General features: G+C 44.6%; 1 protein-coding gene across 1 annotated transcript in view; it reads right to left on the reverse strand.

Moving 5' to 3' along the window:
* Positions 1 to 22,963, reverse strand: part of EYA2 (EYA transcriptional coactivator and phosphatase 2) — a 207,824-nt gene that overhangs the window by 47,473 nt on the left and 137,388 nt on the right. Inside the window, exon 9 of the mRNA XM_012558626.1 lies at positions 11,127 to 11,216. Coding sequence (XP_012414080.1) covers positions 11,127 to 11,216 — 90 coding nt within the window. The remainder of the gene's footprint in view (positions 1 to 11,126; positions 11,217 to 22,963) is intronic.

Here is a 22,963-nt window from a genome sequence, read left to right on the forward strand (position 1 = left end):
CAGTCCAGGCCTCTCCTTTCACAAATGTGGAAACTGAAGCTCACACAGAGCCCAAGTGGAACTTACATAAAGAGCCACAGAGCACTGGTGAAAGTATCTGCCGGGATTGCAGGATCATCCCACCTTTCATCGGTGATGATAGCAGTTTCTCCATTTGCTTTGTGCTCAAAGTCCAGTTTTAGGACCATGGGGATGCTGTCCTCATAAAATGTGTGAGAGTGCATCCCATTATTTTCTTTGCTCTGCACAGTTTGTGTTTAAGATGGGACTTATCCTTTCCTTGGAAGTTTAGTAGAACTCTTGTTTAAAACCAGGGCAACCTGGTTCCTTTTTTGGGAGTACATCTTTAACTCCCATTTCAATGGCTCATGGCTATTGGCTTATTTTATTTATTTTTTATTTCCCCTTGGGTTAATTTATATTATTTTACATGTTATTTTTATTATTATTTTTTTTATTACTGTGCTTTAGGTGAAAGTTTGCAGCTCAAGTTAATTTCTCATAGAAAATCTTTACACATATTGTTATGTGACAGTAGCCGCAATCCCTATAATGTGACAGCACACTCCCCCTTTCTACCCTGGGTTTCCCGTGTCCATCCAGCCAGCTCCTGTCCCTTCCTGCCTTCTCATCCTGCCTCTGGACAGGAGCTGCCCATTTGGTCTTGTGTATCTGCTTGAACTAAGAAATACACTCTTCACGAGTATCATTTTATGTTTTATAGTCTAGTATAACCTTTGTCTGAAGAGTAGGCTTTAGGAATGGTTTTAGTTCTCGGTTAACAGGGCATCTGGGAGCCATGGCTTCTGGGGTTCCTCCAGTCTCAGTCAGACCATTAAGTATGGTCTTTTTTATGTGAATTTGAGTTCTGCTCCACACTTTTCTCCTGCTCTGTCAGGGACTTCCTGTTGTGTTCCCTGCCAGGGCAGTCATTGGTGGTAGCCGGGCACCATCTAGTTCTTCCGGTCTCAGGCTGATGGAGTCTCTGGTTTACGTGGCCCTTTTGTCTCTTGGGCTAATATTTTCCTTGTGTCTTTGGTGTTCTTCATTCTCCTTTGCTCCAGGTGGGTTGGGACCAGCTGATGCACCTTAGATGGCTGCTCGCTAGCTTTTAAGACCCCAGATGCCACTCACCAAAGTGGGATGCAGAACATTTTCTTAATAAACTTTGTTATGCCAATTGACCTAGATGTCCCCTGAAACCATGGTCTCCAGATCCCCACCCGTGGTACACCCTCGAAGTGTTTGGTTGTATTCAGGAAACTTCTTAGCTTTTGGTTTAGTCCAGTTGTGCTGACTTCCCCTGTAGTGTGTGTTGTCCTTCCCTTCACCTAAGATGATTCTTATCTACTATCTAGTTAGTGAATTCCCCTTTCTCTCCCTCCCCACCCTAGTAACCATCAAAGAATGTTTTCTTCTGTGTTTAAACTTTTTCCTGAGTTCTTATAATAGTGGTCTCATACAATATTTGTCCTTTTGCGACTGACTAATTTCACTCAGCATAATGGCCTCCAGATTTCATCCATGTTGTGAGATGTTTCACGGATTCATCATTGTTCTTTATTGTTGTGTAGTATTCCATGGCATGTATCACAGTTTGTTTATCCATTCTTCTGTTGATGGGCACCTAGGTCGTTTCCATCTTTTTGCTATTATGAACAGTGCTTCAATGAACATGGGTGTGCATATATCTATTCGTGTGATAGCTCTTATTTCTCTAGGGTATATCCCAAGGAGTGGGATTGCTGGATCGTATGGTACTTCTATTTGTAGCTTTTTAAGGAAGTGCCAAATCAATTTCCAAGGTGGCTGTACCATTTTAGATTCCCATTAGCGGTGTATAAGTGTTCCAGTCTCTCCAACACTTAATTTATATTATTTTATATTTCATGTATATTTATATTTTACCCCATTGGTAATTTATATTTTTGTGAAAAAGTGTCAACCTTAACTAGGTTTTCATATTCACTGGTATAATATTGTACATGGTATTCTCATAATTAAAAAGAATAAGCCTTCTCTGAATCTGTAATAATGTCAACCTTTCATTCTGGATGTTTTCTATTCTTTTTTTCTCCCTTGATTGTGTTTGCCAAAGGCTCATCTACTTTATTGGTCTTTTCAACGACCCAAACCTGTTGCTGTAGAGTGGATTCCAACTCATAGTGCCCCTGCAAGACAGAGTAGAACTGCCCCATAGGTTTCCAAGGCTGTAATCTTTAAGGAAGTAGATTGCCACATCTTTCTCCCGTGGAGTAACTGGTGGGTTTGAACTGCTGACATTTTGGTTAGCAGCCGAGTGCTTAATCACTGCACCACCAGGGCTCCTTTTCAATAACCAGTTCTTATTAATTTTCCTGTTCTTCTAATAAATGTATTTCAAGGCTATAAATGTCCATCCGAATCATGCTTCAGCTGCATAAAACCACAGGTTTTGATACTTCGTATTCTCGTCATTGCTCATCTCCAAATAGTAAGCTCCGGTACTGACGAATCTGGCCACAGCTGGGGTTTCCCTAACTGCCCAGCTGTGGTTCATCCTCATTACTTTTTGTCTTTGGCTGCCTGGAGACACGGATTCAGAAAGGAAATTGTTGACAAATTTGTTTGAGAAAAACGAGTCTCGTCAGAGCCCAGCAGAACTCCCAGGCTCTCCTTCTCCTGTGAGGCAGGAATGTTATTTAAGTGAGGTCGCTTCTTGCTGCCTCTAGACCAGCCAGAGAGGGGTCTGCTCCCTGGGAGGGAAGCCCAGCCATCTTTCTTGTGCCGTCTAAATGTTTAACTTATCTAAAGAGCACTAAAGAGGCCATGGCCTGCATTGTATTAATGGCTGGCTGGGCAGGACGCCTTGGAGCGCAGCTCTGTGCTGACACAGTGAAATATTATTCTCCCTGATAGCTCCTGCAGAGCCATGAATCAGACATTAGCAATAAGGCCCCGGTGTCAGGCCAGCAGCCACAGTCTACCCTGATGGCAGATTCAGCCAGCGACTTCTGAGTCCCTCCAGTGAGGTCCTTCCCAAGATTCTGGCAACACTGTCTTGAATTGCTACCCACTTATCTCTCCCGAAGCCCTGGTGGTGCAGTGGTTAAGAGCTCAGCTGCTAACCAACAGGTCAGCAGTTCAAATCCACCAGCTGCTCCTTGGAAACCCTATGGGGCAGTTCTACTCTGTCCTATAGGTTTGCTATGAGTCAGAATCGGCTGGACAGCAAAGGGTTTGGTTGTTTTGGGTTCTCTCTCCTAGCCCACCAGACTGCCTGGCTACTCCTGAACAATGCCAGGGATACCTTCTGCCCGCACCTTTGAGCCTAGAAGACAGCTTGGCCTAGGTTCAAATCCCCACACAACTCTTACTAGCTGTGTGACCTTGGGAATGTAGCGTCTCTGGGCCTCAGTCTCCTCACCTGTAAAATGCGGATAAAAACTATCTCGCTGCAGTGTTGTTGTAACGATTCAATGAGATGCTAATGCATGTGAGATGCCTGGCACAGGGTAAGAACTTAATTGGTGTGAACTGCTGGGCAAGTTAACCTCTTGGTGCTGTGGTTTTTATGAGGTCAAATGAATTCATGTACACAGGCCTTAACTCAACGCCTGGCAAACAGTAAACATGCAGTACTTACCTGGCATTTAAAAAATTATTTTATGTGCAGAGAATAATAACGAAAATTATTGATAATAAAATAATACTAACAACAACTTATGTTCTAAGCTCTTTATATACAGTAACACATTTAAATCTCACAGTAATCTTATGAGACAGGTATTATTATTAACCCCATTTTGCAGATGACAATTAGGCATAGAGAGGTTAAGTAACTTACTTGAGGTCACACAGCCTCTGAGTGCAGAGCTGGGATCTGAACCCAGGCCATCTGGCCCCAGAGTCTGTGCTCTTAACCATCACCTCCTATTGGCTCTGATGAAGGTCCACTGGAGGGGGGAGATTTGTAGCTCATCCTTTGCTTTTTTGTACACATCAAAGTCATTTCAGAGAGCATCTACAGCATGCCCACTCTGGGCCAGGCATTCAGGTAGGACTGCACCACACTTCCTGTAAAGCTGGCTACATTGGGCTGACGAGGTTTCCCCAGGAAAGTTTTAGTCATCCACGGGTAAGGACCCACTGGCCCCTGAGACTGAATAGGCCCAGGCAGAGGTGCAGGGGCCAGGCAGAAATGCCCAGCGAAGTGTATCTCAGATCTGGATTCTGGACTCGGTTCCTAGTGACTCCCACTCCTCAGGATGTTTCTAAGGCTTGACGGAGAAGACCTTTCACTGTTCTGGGGCGTAGGACCAAACTACTATCAACCTTGCATGTCTGGTTACAAATGGTGGACTTGCTCTTAGCTGCTGTTATTGAGCGCTGACTGTGTCCCAGGCACTCTGCGTGCATCAGCACAAGTAGTCCTTTCAGAGCACAGGGGCCAGGCACCAGGTGAAGGGCTTTACAGACTTAGTACTTATAAGTTACTTAACCTCTCTGTACCTCAGTTTCTTTTTTTCTGCCAAACCCTAACCCTTTTAACTGTAAACCACACCTTAAGTTTAACCCCTAAACCTACCACTAACCCTAACCTTAACACTAAGAGTGACTCTTCACATGTAATCGTAACCTTGAACCCAGTCGAAACACTAACTCTAACCCTTAAAATAAAAAAAACCAAATCTGATGCATCCAGTTGATTCTGACTCATAGCAACCCGATAGGACAGAGCAGAACTGCCCTGTAGGGTTTCGGAGAAGCAGCTGGTGGATTCGAACTGCCAACCTTTTGCTTAGCATTCGAGCTCTTCACCATTGTGCCACCAGGGCTCCTACTCAATATTTAATACTAATCATATCACTACCCTTGGTCCTACCCCACCGTTAACCCTAACAATAACACTAACTCTGACCATAATACGAACCCGAGCCCTAACACTAACCACTGACCCCTACCTCTTGTCATAATCCCAATCCTAACCATAAACCAGCTCTCACCCTACTCTTAGCCTAAATCTAACCCTAACTCTAAACAAAGCCTTAACCTTATCTTTAAACCTAATCCTAGACCAAACCCTAGACCTAACTGTGACCCAAGAACTAATGCCAGCCATAACCCAACCCTAAACCTTACCCTAGCCTGAGTTCAAATCCTAACCCTAATCCTAAATCTAACCCTAACCCAAACCTAAAATAACCTGATCCCTAAGGATCACCATAACACTAACCCTAACCACATTGTGCCTCAGTTTCTTTATCCATAAATGGGTTTTGAGATGATTAATCTATGTGAAGAGCTTAAAATGATGCCTGCTCATTCAGCTCTATGTAAGCAGAGCTAGTATAACTGCTAAATCACTGATCTCATTTATACCTTAATATACTCCCTGAGGTTGATACTGTTATTGTTCCCACATTACAGATGAGAAAACTGAGGCACAGCGATACCATTTAAAAGGGTATCTTTCAGGATGAGATGATATCCTTCTAGTGTGTGTGAGTGTTTTTTAAAACAAATCATTAGGATATTCTTTCTTTTGTGAATTGATGGTGCCTGTAGATGGGAGCCCTGGTGGCACAGTGGTTAAGTGCTTGGCTGTTAACCGAAAGGTTGGCAGTTTGAACCTACCAGACACTCTGCAGGAGAAAGATGTGGCAGTCTGCTTCCGTAAAGATTACAGCCTTGGAAATCATGTGGAGGCAGTTATACCCTGTCCTATAGGGTTACTACGAGTTGGAACTGACTTGACGGCAATGGGTTTGGTCTTTGGTTTGGTAAATGGTAAAAGGAACCCTGCTGGAGCAGTGGTTAAGGGCTCGGCTGCTAATTGAAAAAAAAGTTGGTGGTTTGAAACCACCAGCCACTCCGCGGGAGAAAGATGTGGCAGTCTGTTTCGGTAAAGATTACAGCCTTGGAAACCCTATGGGGAAATTCTACTCTGTCCTGTGGGGTCGCTATGAGTTGGAATTGACTCTATGACAATGGGTTTGGTTTGATTTTTGGTAGATGGTAGGTTTAATTTCTCTTATAATTTCCAATGAACTTACCAAAATAAAAGTAATGGCAACTCTAAATCCATCTCCAAAATTTTTTAATGGGAAATATTGGTTTTCAAATCTGAACAGTCTGGGAAACACCGATGTAATGTAGATACCTGCTTCTACCCTTGCTCTTTTGGTCTGTTCTCCAACCAGCAGCCAGAGGGCGCCTCTGAAACCCTTAGTCAGATCACGTCACTCCCCTGCTCAAAACCCTTCAATAGCTTCTTGTCACTCTTAGAATATTATCTAAAGGCTTACGATGGCCCAACCTCCCGCTGCCTCCCACCCCTGCAAGCTGCCCTCACCCCCCCATTGACCACCACGTTCTTCCTGCTTCCTCTGCTCCAGCCACACTGGCCTCTTGTTCCAGGAACAGGGCTTGCAACCCACCAACCTTGACCATGCCTCAGGGCTTTTGCACCGCTGTTCCCTCTTCCCGGACACGCTTCCCCAAGTTCCCACCTGGTCCTCTCCCTCACCTTGTCAGGTGTCTGGCTCAGACGTCAGAAAGGCTTCATCTGGTTATACCAAGTAAAATAAGAGTCTCCCGCTGTGACACTCTCCTGCTGACTGTTTGTCTCAGACCATTTTATCTGACATTGTATTATCTATTCAGTTGTTTATGGCCTGCCTCTCCCACTGGAGGGTCCCGGGTATCTTGTTCGCTACTGAATCCCCAGCATGCAGACTGTTGTTGCTGCTGGGTGCCACTGGGTTGATTCCGGCTCATAGCCACCCCATGTAACAGAGTAGAACTGCCCCATAGGGTTTTCTAGGTTGTAATCTTTACGGGGGCAGATCACCAGGTTTTCCTCTCGCACAGCGACTGATAGGTTTGAACCGCCAACCTTTTGGTTAGCAGCTGAGCACTTAACCGTTTGTGCCACCAAGGCCTGGCAAAGGCTAGTACTGTATTTTAATGCAAATAAAGTGTGCCTTCTGTTCATTTGCCAACCATGATCTCCTCCCGCAAGGTATTTTCATAAGGGCTGCTATGCCAATTTTTTTTTTTCTACATGTTGCTGTAAAAAAAAATTAGCATAGCGCTTCTGAAATACCTGGGATAAGGGAGAGGGTGCCGTTGGCAACCACACATGGAAGGTGCAAGTTATTTGCGTAAAATACGGTAGTTTACAAAGAGCTGTTGAGTGCAAGAATGAGCCCCTTCATACAGAGACAAGCACGGCCGGCTCAGAGAAGGAAGGGGCCTGACTTTGCTCTGGAGCTGGGTCTCAGACTCCAGACCCTACGCTGCACTGGCGTCTCCCCAATTCCAAACCACTTGAATGCAACTGTGATTTACGCCCCCACCCCCATCCTAAATGGCCTCTCTGGGGGCAGCGACAGGAGGCTGCTCTTGAGATTTTCACAGGGGCTGCCTTGCACCCACAAACAATGTGTTTTCAGTTGTGCAAGTTTTAACTTCTCCGTCCTGAAGCACGGTTTCCATTCTGCTGAGGTGCCCCGGGGGCTTTTGGCACTGGGGACGTTTTCGAAAAAAATTTAGAGAACGAAAACAACTGGCTTCCCTGAGTAGCTCCAGCTGGTAACTAAGACCCTTCTCAGGGAGGTGCGACTTCAGGGCAGCGGAAAAACAGCAGAGGGGGCCAGACTCTGAAGACATCCGCTTGAAATACACACAAATCCTGCAAATGCCTGGCTCTGAGCCTCCGGTTCAACCCAGGTCAACAGAGCGCCTCCTATGTGTCTGGTATGTTTACTGCATGTGAGCTTCCACCTCATATCTGCTTCCTATGTGGCATCTCCACTGGGGGGGCCTCAGATACCTCAAACCCAGTACGCCCCAGAGAGAAGGATGGTTTCCCTCACCGTGCACTCGCTTGTCTTAGCTTCTTAGAGCTGCTGAAACAGGAATACCACATGCCGGTGGCTTTAAAGGACAGAAAGTTACTTCCTCACAGTGCAGGAGGCTAGAAGTCTGAATTCAGGGCACCAGCTCTAGGGGGAAGGTTCTCTCTTTGTCGGCTCTAGGGGGAAGTCCTTGTCTCTGCTTCTCTGGCCCCCGCGTTCCTCCATTCCTTGGCAATCCCTATGTGGCTTGCTTGTGCTTGCTTGCGTCTGTGCCTAATCTGCTCTTTGTATATCTCGAAAGTGATTAGGTTTAGGACACAGCCTACACGGATGCGGCCTCATTAACCTAACAGAGAAAACTCTATTTCCAAATGGGATTGCATTCACAGGCATAGGGGTTAGGACTCCAAGACACGTTTTTGGGGGACACAATTCAATCCATAACACTGCTTCTCCCCTAGATGGTACCACATTCTGATAGGCAAAATCTAGGAGTCACCCTGGACTCATCTTTTTCCCTCAACCCCACATCCAATCCATCAGCAAGTCCTTTCCCTCCATCCTGATTCCCACACCTTCTTGCGACCTGGATCCAACCCATTTTTCTTCTCTTGCTTGGATGGTTGCAGTAACCTCTTCTCCACTCTCCCTGCCTCCAGCCGTCCCCTCCTACTGCCCACTCTCCGTGCAGCAGGCAGAAAGGTCTTTTTAATACATAACCAGATCATGTGGCTTTTCCTGTTAAATGTTCCCTTATCCCATGCCTGTCCACGCATGTAGAATCAACTCTGATTTCTAGACCTGTGTCTGGCCCATGCCTCCCTCTCCACTCACGTCTTCTGCCTGCCCTGCTCTTTCACTCATTCACTCCAGCCACCCTGGCCTTCTGTCTGATCCTTGGTCACAGTACGCTTGTTCTCACCACAGGGCCTTTGCACTTGCTGATTCCTCCTTCCCAGCTTTCCACCTGGCCGGCTCCCTGTCGTCATTCAGGTCTCAGTTCAAATGTCACCTCCTCAAGACTCCTTCCCTGATCACCCTCGAGAATGCTGTTCCCTACCTCCTCCCCGGCCCCAACACTCGCTTTCACTTCCGATTGTTTTCCCATCTTCACATCCTTCCTATTAGCACAAACTCTTGTTTATGGATTTCTCTGCTGGTTTATTGCCTGGACCCAGGGACTCAGGGTGACTCAGGCGGACACACTCCTTGCTCTCACGGAACTGACATGCTGTGGGGGAGACAGGAAAATCTAAATCTACCTTGGACTTTTCAACTGTAAGAGCCATTACTTTCATTTTTTGCTAAAGCAACTTTGAGTTGGGATTTGGTATTCGCAATCAACACAGTCTTGACTACAACATTAAAACAACAACAACAAAACCCAGCTGCCTTCGACTCAACTCAGACTCATAACAACCCACATGTGTCAGAGTAGAACTGTGCTCCGCAGGATTATCAATGGCTGATTTTCAGAAACAGAACACCAGGCTTTTCTTCCAAGGCACCTCTGGGTGGACTCAAGCTGCCCATCTTTCAGTTAGCAGCTGAGTGTGTTAACCATTTACACCACCGAGGGACTCCTGACTACTACTTTAGGCTCCATAAACACTTGCTGAATTCAACAGCCACGGCTTTAACCAAAACAAACTCATGAGTTCTCGCTTTGTCTTTTCCCCAAGCCATCAGAGGTCATTGAAAAGAGCGCCTGCAGACTGCTTTTGGCTAAAGAGACAGACACTGGCTTTGATGCTAGGGCTGTTCTCCACCACTCCGAAGGTTTCTTCCTTCCTCAATAAGTTTCCACCTAGATCCTCTCTTTGAAACATGTTACATTTCCTAAGTGGGAGGTCTAAGGCCCAGTGGCTTATCTAGGCTGGACAGAACACAAGATTGATCCTTTCAGCAAGGATTTCCCCCTCTGGAGCTCAAGACCTACAGATCAGAAAGAAAACCCTGTATCCTTTCCTGATGGTGCATATAACTGATGTCTTGGACTACCCAGACCAGAATTAGAATTCACGGTATTTATATCTCTCCTTCACAGTTTACTCCCCGGAAATTTTCTAGGTTCTAGGAAAAAAACAAATCCCCTGCTAGTAGAAACAGAGCTGTGCTTTCACATACAGCTCTATTTTAGATTACCTTTGTCTCCCCATCTATTGTTAATCCAGTAAGGCAAATATAATTTACAACACCAGAAGATCCCCCCACGAATCCTCTTATCGGCTGGAAAATCTTCACCACCTTGGAGAAAGCTGCTTGCACTTTCCTCTCTTTTATAAGAGGCATCTCATCATCTTTCCCTCCTGGCTTTGGCTATCAGGAGTCCTTGGGGAGTGCAAATAATTAATGCACGCAGCTGCTAATTCAAAAGTTGTATGTCCCAGTCCACTCAGAGGAGCTTAGGAAGAAAGGCCTGGTGATCTACTTCCAGAAAAAAAAAATCAGCCATTTCACACCTTGTGGAGCACAGTCCTCTCTGACACACATGGGGCTGCCATGAGTTGGAACTGCCTGGATGTCAACTGGTTTTTACTGACTTCTGGCTACCGGGAAGCTTAGAGATTGATTCTGAACTTGACTGCCATAGTTAGCCTGAGTGTAGGGTTTTTGCTACAACTCTTTACTCATTACACAGTTTTTTATTCATTTGCTTTTGTTTTAATAGTCCTGTTTTATCTATGATTTCCATTTGAAATCTTTCCCACAGAGGCTGCGGATAAACAAATGAATTAAATTTATTTCTGAAGCGGCTCTTCGCTTTTTTCCTGCCTCCCTTGTAGCTTGCTTAGGGCCACAGGCACAGATACTTTAAATAAGCACCGTCCCTCTGCTCAGCTCTTGCTCTCTCTCTTTGTAAAACGTGCTTTCAGGGGAATGTAAATTGTTTTTAAAAGCTTCCATCCTGGCCCACTGCTAATTATTCCTGACCCAGAAGGATCTACACTAATTTACCTTAATAAACTTATTAAATAGCAAATTTTGGGAGGAAGAAACTACATAGCCCTTATTGGATTAGTAGTCAAATCGCCAGTGGACACCCCCACTACAGCAGGGAGAAAAGCCCATTAGCTGCACGAGGAAGCCAGGGAGACAAGCCGACCAAGTGTTTCCAATAAGTTGTCTCTGGCCACAGTTTCAAGCCTTCTTGGGCGCTGCCAGCAAAGTTTCAAGCCACCAAAAGAAAAAAAAAGTAGAAGAAAAGGCAGCATCTTTTTCCCCCAAAAGCAGCTGCAGGTGATTAAGCACTGAAAATATGAAATGAAGCGAGAGATTCCAAACCTCCAGGTCGTTAAAGAACAGATGGGTATCTGCGAGGTTGAAGATCATTTCTTCCATCATCAAACCGATGCGCACGGATGTTGTGGTGTCCTGTCAGAAAGAAGGAGAACAACACGCTCAGGTGGGAGCTTCCGCCGGCTCAGCCTCCCTCACTTCCCACCCCACCTCTCAAGGACAGGTGCGGTCTTTCTGCATGGCTTAGATGGGCCTAAGCTCCGTCTCGGTGTGGGATCCGGGTGATAATGCTGTTCAGCTTCTGTGATGCCACTTCTAGTTTTCCACCTTTTATATTTACCTTCTTTAGTCTTTAAATCTGCCCTAAACTGCCCCTGGAATTTCAGCTGTGTTCGCTGTTGCAATGACCAGGAATGGCTGCAATAAAGGAAGGCCTCTTGGAAAATCTGTTTCCAGGCGTTCCCTTTTTGACGTCAGGGAGGGCTGGAAGATTTTGGAGAAAACAGTACATACTGTGTATAAACCACTGGGAGATCTGGTGTGTTGGTTCTCTACGATGATCTCTCTCTCTACGCATGCTGCCTTGTTGCTGGTGTTGTTAGCTGCCAGGGAGTCAGCCTCCAACTCATGGCAGCCCCGTGCACATCGGGATCAGACCGTTGTGATCTATAGGGTTTTCACTGGCTGATTTTTTGGAAGTAGATTGCCAGGCCTTTCTTCCTAGTCTGTCTTCGTCTGTAGACTCTGCTGAAACCTGTTCAGCATCATAGCAACATGCAAGTCACTGCTGACAGATGGGCATTGTCTGCATGAGGGGCACTGGCTGGAAACTGAACCTAGGTCTCATGCATGGAAGGCGAGAATTTAGTCCTCCTCACATGCTACCTTACTCCTGATATTTAAAAACTCACTGTTATCTAACAATAGAGGATTAGTCATCAATACAAACACACAAACAAAAATCTTCTCTGGTACATCTAACCCATGGAAAACTGGGCAGCCATTGCAAAAATGAAGTCATGCTCGATCTGTTGATATGAAATTACTGTCAAGAAATACAGTATCAAATAACAAAAGCAAGTTACATCACAGTATGTGTTAAACACAACCATCCAATAAAAGGGTCCGTGAACACACACACATACACACACCTACCTACTGTACTTCTACACAAATAACACACGTGTTATGAGTTTTTTGCCAACTGTGCCCTACCCCACCCCCGGTATTTTTGTAAGGGTGCTATGCTAATTTTTTTATTTACATGTTGCTGTAAAAAAAATTGTATAGCGTGCTTATGAAAAACCCGGGCAGGGGTTAGGGTGCAGTTGGAAAAAAAAAAAAAAACATAACAAAAGTGTTATTTGCATAAAAATATGGTATACATGGAGTGTGGTAGCCTACATTGCTGTTCACCCATACTTTGGGTCATTCCATAGATGCCTCTCCCTGTAGGAGGATGATATATACCAGGAGTTGGCAAACTATGCCCCCTGGGCCAATGTGGCCCGTTGCCTGGCTTTGTATAACCTGTGAGCTGAGAATGGTTTTTACGTTTTTAAATGGTGTAGGAAGTCAGAGGTAAGTACTTCTGACAGAGGCCACATGTCCTGCAAAGCCTAAAATATTTAATAGCTGGCCCTTTTCAGATAAGTTTGCTGGCCCCATATATATCCCTTGCTCTTGAACTTGGGTGTGACCATGTGACTTGCTTTGGCCAATGGAACGTGAGCAGGAGTTATGTGTCACTTATGGTCAGAAGGCTGAAGAGCTAGAGCACAGTTTACCACGTTGTCTTTTCCCACTTCCCTAGAAAAGCTACTCAGTCAGCCGGCATTCTAGGATAAAGATGACGTGAACTGGAGTTGCAGCTGACTGTAAAGGAACAAAAAAAGCCAAATCTGTTGCCCTCAAGTCGATTCTGACTCATAGTGATCCTGTAGGACACAGCAGAATTGCCCCAAACGGTTTCCAAGGCTGTAGTCTTAACAGAAGCAGATCTCCAGGTCTTTTCTTCCACGGAGCTGGTGGTGGGTTTGAACTGCCGGTGGGTTTGAACTGCCAATCTTTTGGTTAGCAGTTGAGGTCTTAACCACTGCGACACCGGGATTTCTTAATGGACACGTACCATAAATGAGAATTAAATCTTTATTGTTGTAAATTCCCAAGATTTTCCCCCTATATTTTATTGTGTTTACAGAGCAGGTTAAGTTCCTGTTCAACAATTTCGACACAAGTTGTTCAGTGACATTGGTTACGTTCTTCACAATGTGTGAACATTCTATTTCCATTCTGGTTGTTCTGTTTACCCCTAAGGATTTTGAGTATGTTTGTTACTGCAGCATAACCCTGCCCACACCAACTGATACACATGGAAAATACGTAGCATAATGGTTCTCAACCCTCCCTTGACACTGTCATGTTCTGAGGAGCTTTTCAAACATCCCGATGCCCAGGCTGCACCCCAGACAATAAAGTCAGAATTGCTGAGGGTGGAGTCCAGGATCAGGCAAGTTTAAGCTCCTCAGGTGTTTCCAAAGTGCAGCCAATGTTAAGAATCACTGGTCTAAAAAGATACACAACACACTGTTAATAATATAATGCAAACGGTTTGTACTCTGTTACTAACCGAAGGTTGGGAGTTTGAATCCACTCAGTGCCATGGAAGAAAGGCCTGGTGATCTACTTCTGTAAGATTAACCCATTGTCACTGAGTCGATTCCGACTCATGGCAACCCCATTACAGCCACTGAAACTCTATGGAGTGCAGTTCTACTGTGACGCACATGGGGTTGCCATGAGTCGGAATCGACCTGATGGCAACAAGTTTGGTTTTTTAGGCTTGATTAGTAATATTCCTTGCTAATATCTGTTAAGGGCTTTCTCTGTACCACTTTACAAGTATTAACTCATTTAATCCCCACAAAGTTCTATGAGGTAAGTACTAGTATTTTCCCACTTTACAGATGAGGAAACTGAGACCCACAAAGGTTAGGTAATTTGCTTAAGGTCACAAGGCTGCAACTTGTTGGTATTTGAACTCAGGTAATCTGGTTCAGGAGGAGACTTGGTGATGCAATGGTTAAGCGCTCAGCTGCTAACTAAAAGGTTGGCTGTTCAAGCCTGCCCAGTGGCTCTGCGGGAGAAAGACCGAGCCATCTGCTTCTGTAAAATTATGGCCCAGGAAACACTATGGGGCAGTTCTACTCTGTCACATAGGGTTGCTCTGAGTCAGAATTGACTTAACAGCACCTAACAACAACAACATCAACAACAACAATCTCATTCCAGTTGTTATGATGCTGGACAGGTTTCAGCAGAGCTTTCAGACTAAGATGGACTAGGAAGAAAGGCCTGGCAATCCACTTCCAAAAATCAGCCACTGAAAACTCTGTGGATCACAATCATCCAATCCCCAACTGATCATGGGGATGGCGCAGGACTGGGCAGTGTTTCGTTCTGTTCAGTTGTGCGTGGGGGTGCTGTGAAGCGGGGGCTGACTTGACGGCAGCTAACCGCTACAACAATCTGGGTCCAGAGCAGCCCTGCTTCTGAGGTGAGTTTGGGTGGGCTGGGGTTAGGAGAGGAGAGAAGGGGCCGTGCACCATTCACTCCATACACTTCTTTTCCTGTTAGAGTTTTCCACCAGGAGGCTGTATTACTTCTATTATAAAAATAAATAATTAACGACATAAACCCTTCTTGACCCTTAAAAAAAAAACAAAAAAAAAAATGTGGCCGGTGATCTCAGCTTCACACACACAACTGTGCAGAAATCAGGAACTGAGCCACAGGCGGAATACTTCATTACAGCCCGCTAGCCAGAGCTTAGCACTCCAGCCCTGGCCCGAATCAGCAGGGCAAGGAGCACTCGGTGAAAAATGAAGAGAAATGAGGAGACAAACTTCTCAGGGCCTAGGAAGGAATCAGTGTGTGACCTGGGAAAAGGTTTTAGGGGGTGTTTGCATGTACTACTCACAGCCAAGCCATGTCACCTCTGTGTGACCACCCCTGGACTGTGCGTGGAGCAACAAGGAGATGCCATCCAAACATGCTGGCTGGGGGAACTTGTTCAGAAAAATGTCAGCTCCCAGGCCGGCACACAGAAAAGGAAAATAATTATTGTACGCCAAATGGTTTATCTGTGAAAATTATTTATATAGATATAAGAAGGCAAATATCTCTGGGTGGTATGAACAGTTAAGTGCTTGGCTGCTAACCGAAAGGTTGGTGGTTCGAGGCCACCCAGAGGTGCTTCGGAAGAAAAGCCTGGTGCTCCATTTCTGAAAAATCAGCCACCGAAAACCCATGGAGCAGAGTTCTACTCTGACACACACGGTCGCGGGAGAGGTCCCCATAATTTGGAATCAACTTGACGGCAACTGCTTTAAGAAGGCAAACACTGTATGTTGATAAAGTTGAAATTATGATCTGTTCAGACTGGAAGGCTGGAAAGAGAAAGCTTACATGTGAGATGGGGGCAAAGGAGAAAAAAGAGAGCTAAATTCTTATCTTCTATTTTGGGAAGCCAGAGATCATGCCTAAAACTAAAAAAAATCAAGATGTAGCAACTTAAAAGCATGTTACTTAAATACTTGGAGGTCAAGTACCAAAAGAATCACCAAGAGTTGAAAGCCATTGCCTCTGGTCAGAAAGAAAGGGTGGGGAGGTGATCTGGGGACTGCTGTTTTTCATAATACTTTCCTTTGTAGAACTATAAGAATTTTCAACTATATGTATGTATCTCTTGGATTAAAAAAGTGAAATTAAAGATGAAAGGCAACATACTCAGTAACTCCACTTTTCACTGTGTGCCCTAGAGAAAAACTCATCCATGTGAACAAGGAGGCATGTGAAAGGTATTCATTATAGAATTGTTTGTAAATAACAGAAAAAGATTAGAAACAATTTAACTGTCCAGCCCAAGGAGACTAGAGAAAGAAAATGTAGTATATTTTCTTCAATGCAAAACTAAATTGCAGTGGAAAGATAACCCAGATCTCCTGGCATTAACATGGAGACATCAAAAAAATACATGCTGTTGAGTGAAAAAAAAAAATTGCTGAAAGTTATATAATGAGTATTATTTGCTGTTGCTGGGTGTCAGTGAGTTGATTTTTGACTCATATCGACCCCACGTGACAGAGTAGAACTGCCCCATAGGGTTTTCTAGGCTGTAATCTTTACAGGAGCAGATAGCCAGGTCCTTCTCCTGAGGAGTGGCTGGTAAGTTCGAACCGCCGACCTTTAGGTTAGCAGCTGAGTGCTTAACCATTGAGCAACTAGGGCTCATCTGAGTATTATAACCATGCATTAAAAACACATACAATGTTCTGTCGGCACTTATGCATTTATAAATATCTGAAAGGATATGCTGAGCACGAGACATTACCTCTGCAAGAAAGGGGAGGGAATAGGAATTAGAGGTAATGGTCAAAGTGAACTTTAGCATTATCTAGAATATTCTAAAAGAAATTTAAAGGAGAAGGGACTCAAGTATTTATCATATAATTAAAAAAAAATGTTTTTAAAGGCACCCAAATGTTTCTGTGGAGAGCCTTTAGAAGCCTCTTTGAGCATTCTCGTATCTCAGGCTTTCCTAAAATCGGCTTGCATGTCGCCTATTAGATTGTTTTAAGCTCCGTAAGTGGGGACCTTTTTTCTTTTTTATTTTATTGCTGTACTTTAAGTGAAAGTTTACAATTCAAGTTAGTCTCTCATACAAAAATTTATACATACGTTGTTACGTGACCCTAGTTGCTCTCCCTATACTGTGACAGCACACGCTTCCTTTCCACCCCAGACTTCCCGTGTCCATTCATCTAGCTCCTGACCCTCTCTGCCCTCTCATCTCACCTCCGGACAGAAGCTACCCATTTAGTCTCATGTATCTACTTGAGCTAAGAAGCACTCTTCACAATATCATTTTATGTCCCATAGTCCAGTCTAATCTTTGTCTGAAGAGTAGGCCTCTGGAATGGTTTTAGTTCTGGGTTGACAGAGAGTCCGGAGGCCATGCTTTCTGGGGATCCTCCAGTCTCAGTCAGACCATTAAGTCTGGTCTTTTTACTAGAATTTGAGTTCTGCACCCCAGGGGACCTCTTTTCAATGAACTTGACGAAAGCGAGCTGGGCAGAGGTGAAAAAGCCTGGAATCGCCCCAGAAAAGCCCCACTGTCTTAAGAGGTAAGTAATACAAACTGTTATCCTGGGCCAGACTGCTTTACCCAGGTAGAAAATGTTTTCCCAGGGTTGCAAAGACTGAGAAACAGAAACTAAACGGGTGGAGACTCAGCATTAATTAAAGTGAAACACATCTGGAGTGAGAACACGCCAGTCTTCGGCTTCATCTCAGGCTGAGTGCGGAGTGTGTCCCTAACGTACTCCATAAACACCCAAAGCTGTTGCCGTTGAATCGACTGGACTCATGGTGACCCTGTGTGTGTCAGAGCAGAACTGTGCTCCATAGCATTTCAATGGCTGATTTTTGAGAAGTAGATCACCAGGCCTTTCTTCTGAGGTGCCTCTGGGTAGACTCCAACCTCCAACCTTTCGGTTAGCAGCCAAGTGTGTTAACTGTTTGCATCACCCAGGGATTCCCACCACCCTGTTATGCTGGCTTAAATCACTCTGCGCTGCATGGAGGGGGAGAACCTTCGGTTTGACCCAGCCTGTCTCCCAGTCAAATAAGCCTAAATTATGGGAGTCTCCACACCATGCTCTTCAGCTAATAAAAGGCCACTGGCCCCTTCAAATCCACTCTGATCCCTCTACCACCTAACGCAGCAAAGGGGATTAAAGGAGATAGTACGTGTGTAAACACCTGGCCAGGGGTCTGGTACGCAGCAGGCACTCCACAAGCCTTGGTTATTGTTAAAATCCCCCAGTCCACTTCTGTACACCCTCAGGCAAGGAACCTGTTTCTGTAAACGCAGCAGGATCATCCGAAATCAGATCCTACAGAAAGCCTTTGAGATGCCACTCACATGAAAATCATTTTCTTAATCATTACATACTTCTTGGATTAAAAAAGAAAAAACAATCAGTGGTTAATTTCCTAAACAAGCAACAGCAGAAATGGACTGCTTTTTAAAAAATTATCAATTAAAACCAGAACAGAAAACCAAGGCAAGTTTCCCAAAACAGGTTTCAATTTGTAACTCGTCCTTTGAAGGACTGCGTGTGTGTGTGTTTGGGGGTGGGGTGGGGGGGGCGTCATGGGTTGCACTGGATGGAATGTCATCCTTGTTTGTGGGTGGTTCCCTCCCAGAGAAGGTATAAATCAGACTAAGGCACTGCAGATTTTTTCAACATGCCCTAATGCTCTGCAGATTTCTCGGGGTTCAGTTCTGACGATGGCGTGGTGGCCCCCGCACGCATTCATATAGGAGGCCGTGAGGCCGCTGTGTGCAATGGAACTGCCCCTCTAGGCAGATGCGGTGGACCTGGATGGCGGTTCTGTAATCTAATTATTACGCATTCTTGGTGAAGTTCTCTTAATTGGAGGAGGATGGCTGGGGCTTTCACCGTATGCATGGCCACTCAAAGATCCGCCTGGAAGATTAGTGATCAATGATCTTGTGATGTATGGTTGTATTTCTTGAATGGAGGGGAGGGAGAAGAGCATAGAAAAAGAAAGTCTCGCCTAAAACGAAATCAACCTGATATGAAACAAACATGCATAAAGAAAATGGCACGTGGATTCTTGGAGGCTTCATGTTTTGCCTGCACAAGTTATTCGGGACCAATTTAGACGGCAGCAGTTGTTTTCTATGGAAGTGTCTGTCCACCATCCAAATTTTACTAGCTTGCCGACTTACGCCGCATTAGATGTCTACTTGCACAGTTCATATAGATTACGAGGCAAACACTTTCATTTCAAAAGGACTCCTAGTTTTTACAAAAAGTTGTTTTAATGAATCAGAACTCTATTTGTCCGCTAGGAAAAAGCTCCTTGTCTGTGTTTTCCACGTCTTCTGTTTTGAGCATGAGGCGCTTTTGCAAAAGATAGTTCTAAAAGTTGTTCAATTCAAAGGAAGTGAGAGTCACACACTGTTTAGACAGCATCACAATCGTTCGAACAAAAGCAAGGCACATCCCAGTTTCATCCTGAAAAGAACAGCAAACGTTTCAGCTTATGTTCCTGACCTGTTTATGCGACTGTGGTCTTGGGTTCTTTCAAAGTCTTGACTTCATAATGGCGGTAGCAGCAGCAGCAGTAATAATGATAATAATAGGCAATCTTGACTGAGTGCTTTGGAAACAGGGCTTAAGAGAATAGGGGTTAAGAGGATGGGCTCTTAGCCAGGCTGCCTGAGATCAATGCCGGCTCCACCTCTTACTAGCTGGATGACCTTGTGCAAGGTACTTAACCTCTGTGTGCCTCAGTTTCTCATCTGTAAGATGGGGTTAATAATACTTACCTCATAGGGTTGTTAGGAGGATAAATGATTTTTTCAAAGTGTGAGTTACAATCCTTTTAGTGAAAGTTTAGTTTAATGACCAGTATTAAAAAAAAAAGAAAAAGAAAAGAAATAGAATCCAGGAGTCAGCAAACTATGGCCTGCTGCTTGTTTTTGTAAAGTTTTATTGAAACACGGTATTTGTTTACTTTTTGTCTATGGCCATGTCATGGATTGAATTGTGTCCCCCCAAAATATGTGCATCTATTTGGCTGGACCATGATTTTCAGTATTGTGTGATTGTCCACCATTTTGTCATCTGATGTGATTTTCCTATGCGTTGTAAATCCTATCACTATGATGTTAATGAGATGGATTAGTGGCAGTTATATATGAAATCTACAAGATTAGATTGTGTCTTAAGCCAATCTCTTTTGAGATATAAAAGACAGAAGTGAGCAGAAAGACATGGGGACCTCATACCACCAAGAAAGCAGCACCAGGAGCAAAGTGTGTCTTTTGGACCTGAGGTTCCTGTGCTGAGATACTCCCAGACCAGGGGAAGACTGATGACGGGGACCTTCTTCTGGAGCTGACGAAGAAACCTTCCCCTGGAGCTGCTGCCCTGAATTTGGATTTGTAGCCTACTAGACCGTGAGAGAATAAATTTCTCTTTGTTAAAGCCATCCACTTGTGGTATTTCTGTTACAGCCACACTAGATGACTGAGACAGGCCGGTTTTGTGCTACAGCGGCAGAGATGAATAGTTGCTACAGAGATTGTATGGCCTGAAATATTTGTTATCCCTTTACAGAAGAAGTTTTCCAATCCCTAGAATGGAAGACAAAATAATCAGTACATCATACACAAGTTATCGTGAACTTCCACTTCAGATGATGTGTGTGTATGCACTGTGTCATAATGTAAAATGTATTTCCTACTGTGTCTGTGTTAAACATTTAAAACAGTGAGTTCATAATTGTTAAGAGCTTAGAAAGGAGCCCTGGTAGTGCAATGGTTAAGTCCTAGAATGCTAACTGAAATGGTGATGGTTCAAACCTGCCCAGTAGGTCCATGGCAGAAAGACCTGGCGATCTGCTCCCATAAATATTTCAGCCTAGAAAACCCTATGGGGAAGTTCTACTCTGTCACATGGGGTTGCTAGGAGTCGAAAATAGACTCAACAGCACCCAGCAACAACAAAGGCCTAAAACCATGCCTGGGACATAACAAGTACTGAATAAATGTGAGCTTAATAATCAGGATTATTCATATTGCTATTACTGTTATTACTATGATTCTTGTTCACGGCCACTCAGCTTGTTAAGAGGCAGCATTGGGGCTGGAGCTCAAGTCTGATCTAACTCTTACAAAAAGAGGAGACAGAGGCGGATGCAGAGGGAAGGCCGCCATGTGACGAGGGAGGCAGAGAAGGGAGTTGTGATGCCGCAAGTGAAGGAATGTTTGGGGCTCCCAGAAGCTGGAAGAAAAAAAGGAAGGATCTTCCCAAGAACCTTCAGAGACAGCATGGCCCTGCTGACACCCTGAGTTTGGACTTTAGCCTCCAGAACTGTGACAGAATAAATTTCTGTTGTTTTAAGCCACCCAGTTTACAGAAGTTTGTTACCGCGGCCCTAGGAAGCTAATACCCCTCACCATCCCATCTAAAGTAGCCCAGATGCCAAGTCACAATTCACTCCACATCCTATTACCCTATTACAATTTTTAATAGCATTTTCTAATATCCGAAATTATCTTATTTACTTATTTTTATTATTATTAGGTACCGTCTTGTGAGTTCCAACCCACTGAACCCTATGTAGGACCGAATGAAAGACTGCCCGTCCGGTGCCATCCCCACAATCGTTACGCTTGAGCCCATTGTTGCAGCCACTGTGTCAATCCATCTCATTGAGGGTCTTCCTCTCTTTTGCTGACCCTCTACTTTACCAAGCACAATGTTGTCCTCTAGGGACTGGTCCCTCCCGATAACACGTCCAACTCACCATCTCCCTTCTAAGGAGCATTCTGGTTGTGCTTCTTCCAAGACAGATTTGCTCATTCTTCTGCCAGTCCATGGCATGTATGTTCAATGTTCTTCACCAACACCGTAATTCAAAGGCATCAGTTCTTCTTCTGTCTGCCTTATTCATTGTCTAGCTTTCACATGCATATGAAACAACTGAAAATCCCATGGCTCGGGTTAGGTGCACCTTAGTCCTCAAAGTGACATCTTTGCTTTTGAACACTTTAAAGAGGTCTTTTGTAGCAGATTTGCCCAATGCAGTACGTCATTTGATTTCTTGACTGCTGCTTCCAGGGATGTTGATTGTGGCTTCAAGCAAAATGAAATTCTTTTTTTTTTTTTCCCCCCACAGTTATGGGGTTTATTAGGGAAGTAACAGTTGCAATTCAGGCTCAGGAACACTCAAAAGATACAGTTCTTCCATCAGGACAGCCTCTTCTGCACTTTGCTCGCAGGCACGCCTCTCCCGAAGCAAACTCATCATTGTACCTAAACCTGGTCTCTCTCTTATTGTCACTTTGAGGACTAAGGTGCACCTAACCCAAGCCATGGGATTTTCAGTTGTTTCATATGCGTGGGTGGTGCAAACAGTTAACACACTTTGCTTTTGAACACTTTAAAGAGGTCTTTTGTAGCACATTTGCCCAATGCACTTTGCTCACAGGCACGCCTCTCCCTGACCAATCCCTCTGGTCGACCACAATTACCCTATCACTTGAGCGGGAATTAAAAGACCACGGCTAGAAAGGCTGCACACGAAAGTGATCCATCACATTGCACTGTCAGACACTTCAAATTCAAGTCTCCCAAACCAAACTCATCATTGTACCCTAAACCTGCTCTCTCTCTTTTTTAATTATTATTGTACTTCTGATGAAGGTTTATGGAACAAAATAGCTTCTCATTAAGCAGTTAGTACATATATTGTTTTATGACATTGGTTAACAACCCCATGACATGTCAGTACTCTCCCTTCTCGAACTTGGGTTCCCTATTACCAGCTTTCTGTCCCCTCCTGCTTTCTAGTCCCTGCCCCTGGGCTGGTGTGCCCCTTTAGTCTCCTTTTGTCCTATGGGTCTATCTAATCTTCGGATGAAGGGTGAACCTCAGGAGTGACTTCATTACTGAGCTAAAAGGGTGTCCAGGGTCCATACTATCGGGGTTTCTCCAGTCTCTGTCAGGCCAGTAAGTCTGGTTTTTTTTGTGAGTTAGAATTTTGTTCTATATTTTTCTCCAGCTCTGTCCGGGACTCTCTATTGTGATCCCTGTCAGAGCAGTTGCGGGTGGTAGCCGGGCACCAACTAGTTGTATTGGACTCAGTTTGGTGGAGGCTGTGGTGGTTGTGGTCCATTAGTCCTTTGGACTAATCTTTCCCTTCTGTCTTTAGTTTTCTTCATTTTCCCTTGCTCCCGAAGGGGTGAGACCAGTGGAGTAGATGGCCGCTCACAGGCTTTT

The sequence above is a fragment of the Trichechus manatus genome, unplaced genomic scaffold (genome assembly GCF_000243295.1).
Source record: "Trichechus manatus latirostris isolate Lorelei unplaced genomic scaffold, TriManLat1.0 scaffold00008, whole genome shotgun sequence".
Taxonomy (NCBI): Eukaryota; Metazoa; Chordata; class Mammalia; order Sirenia; family Trichechidae; genus Trichechus; species Trichechus manatus.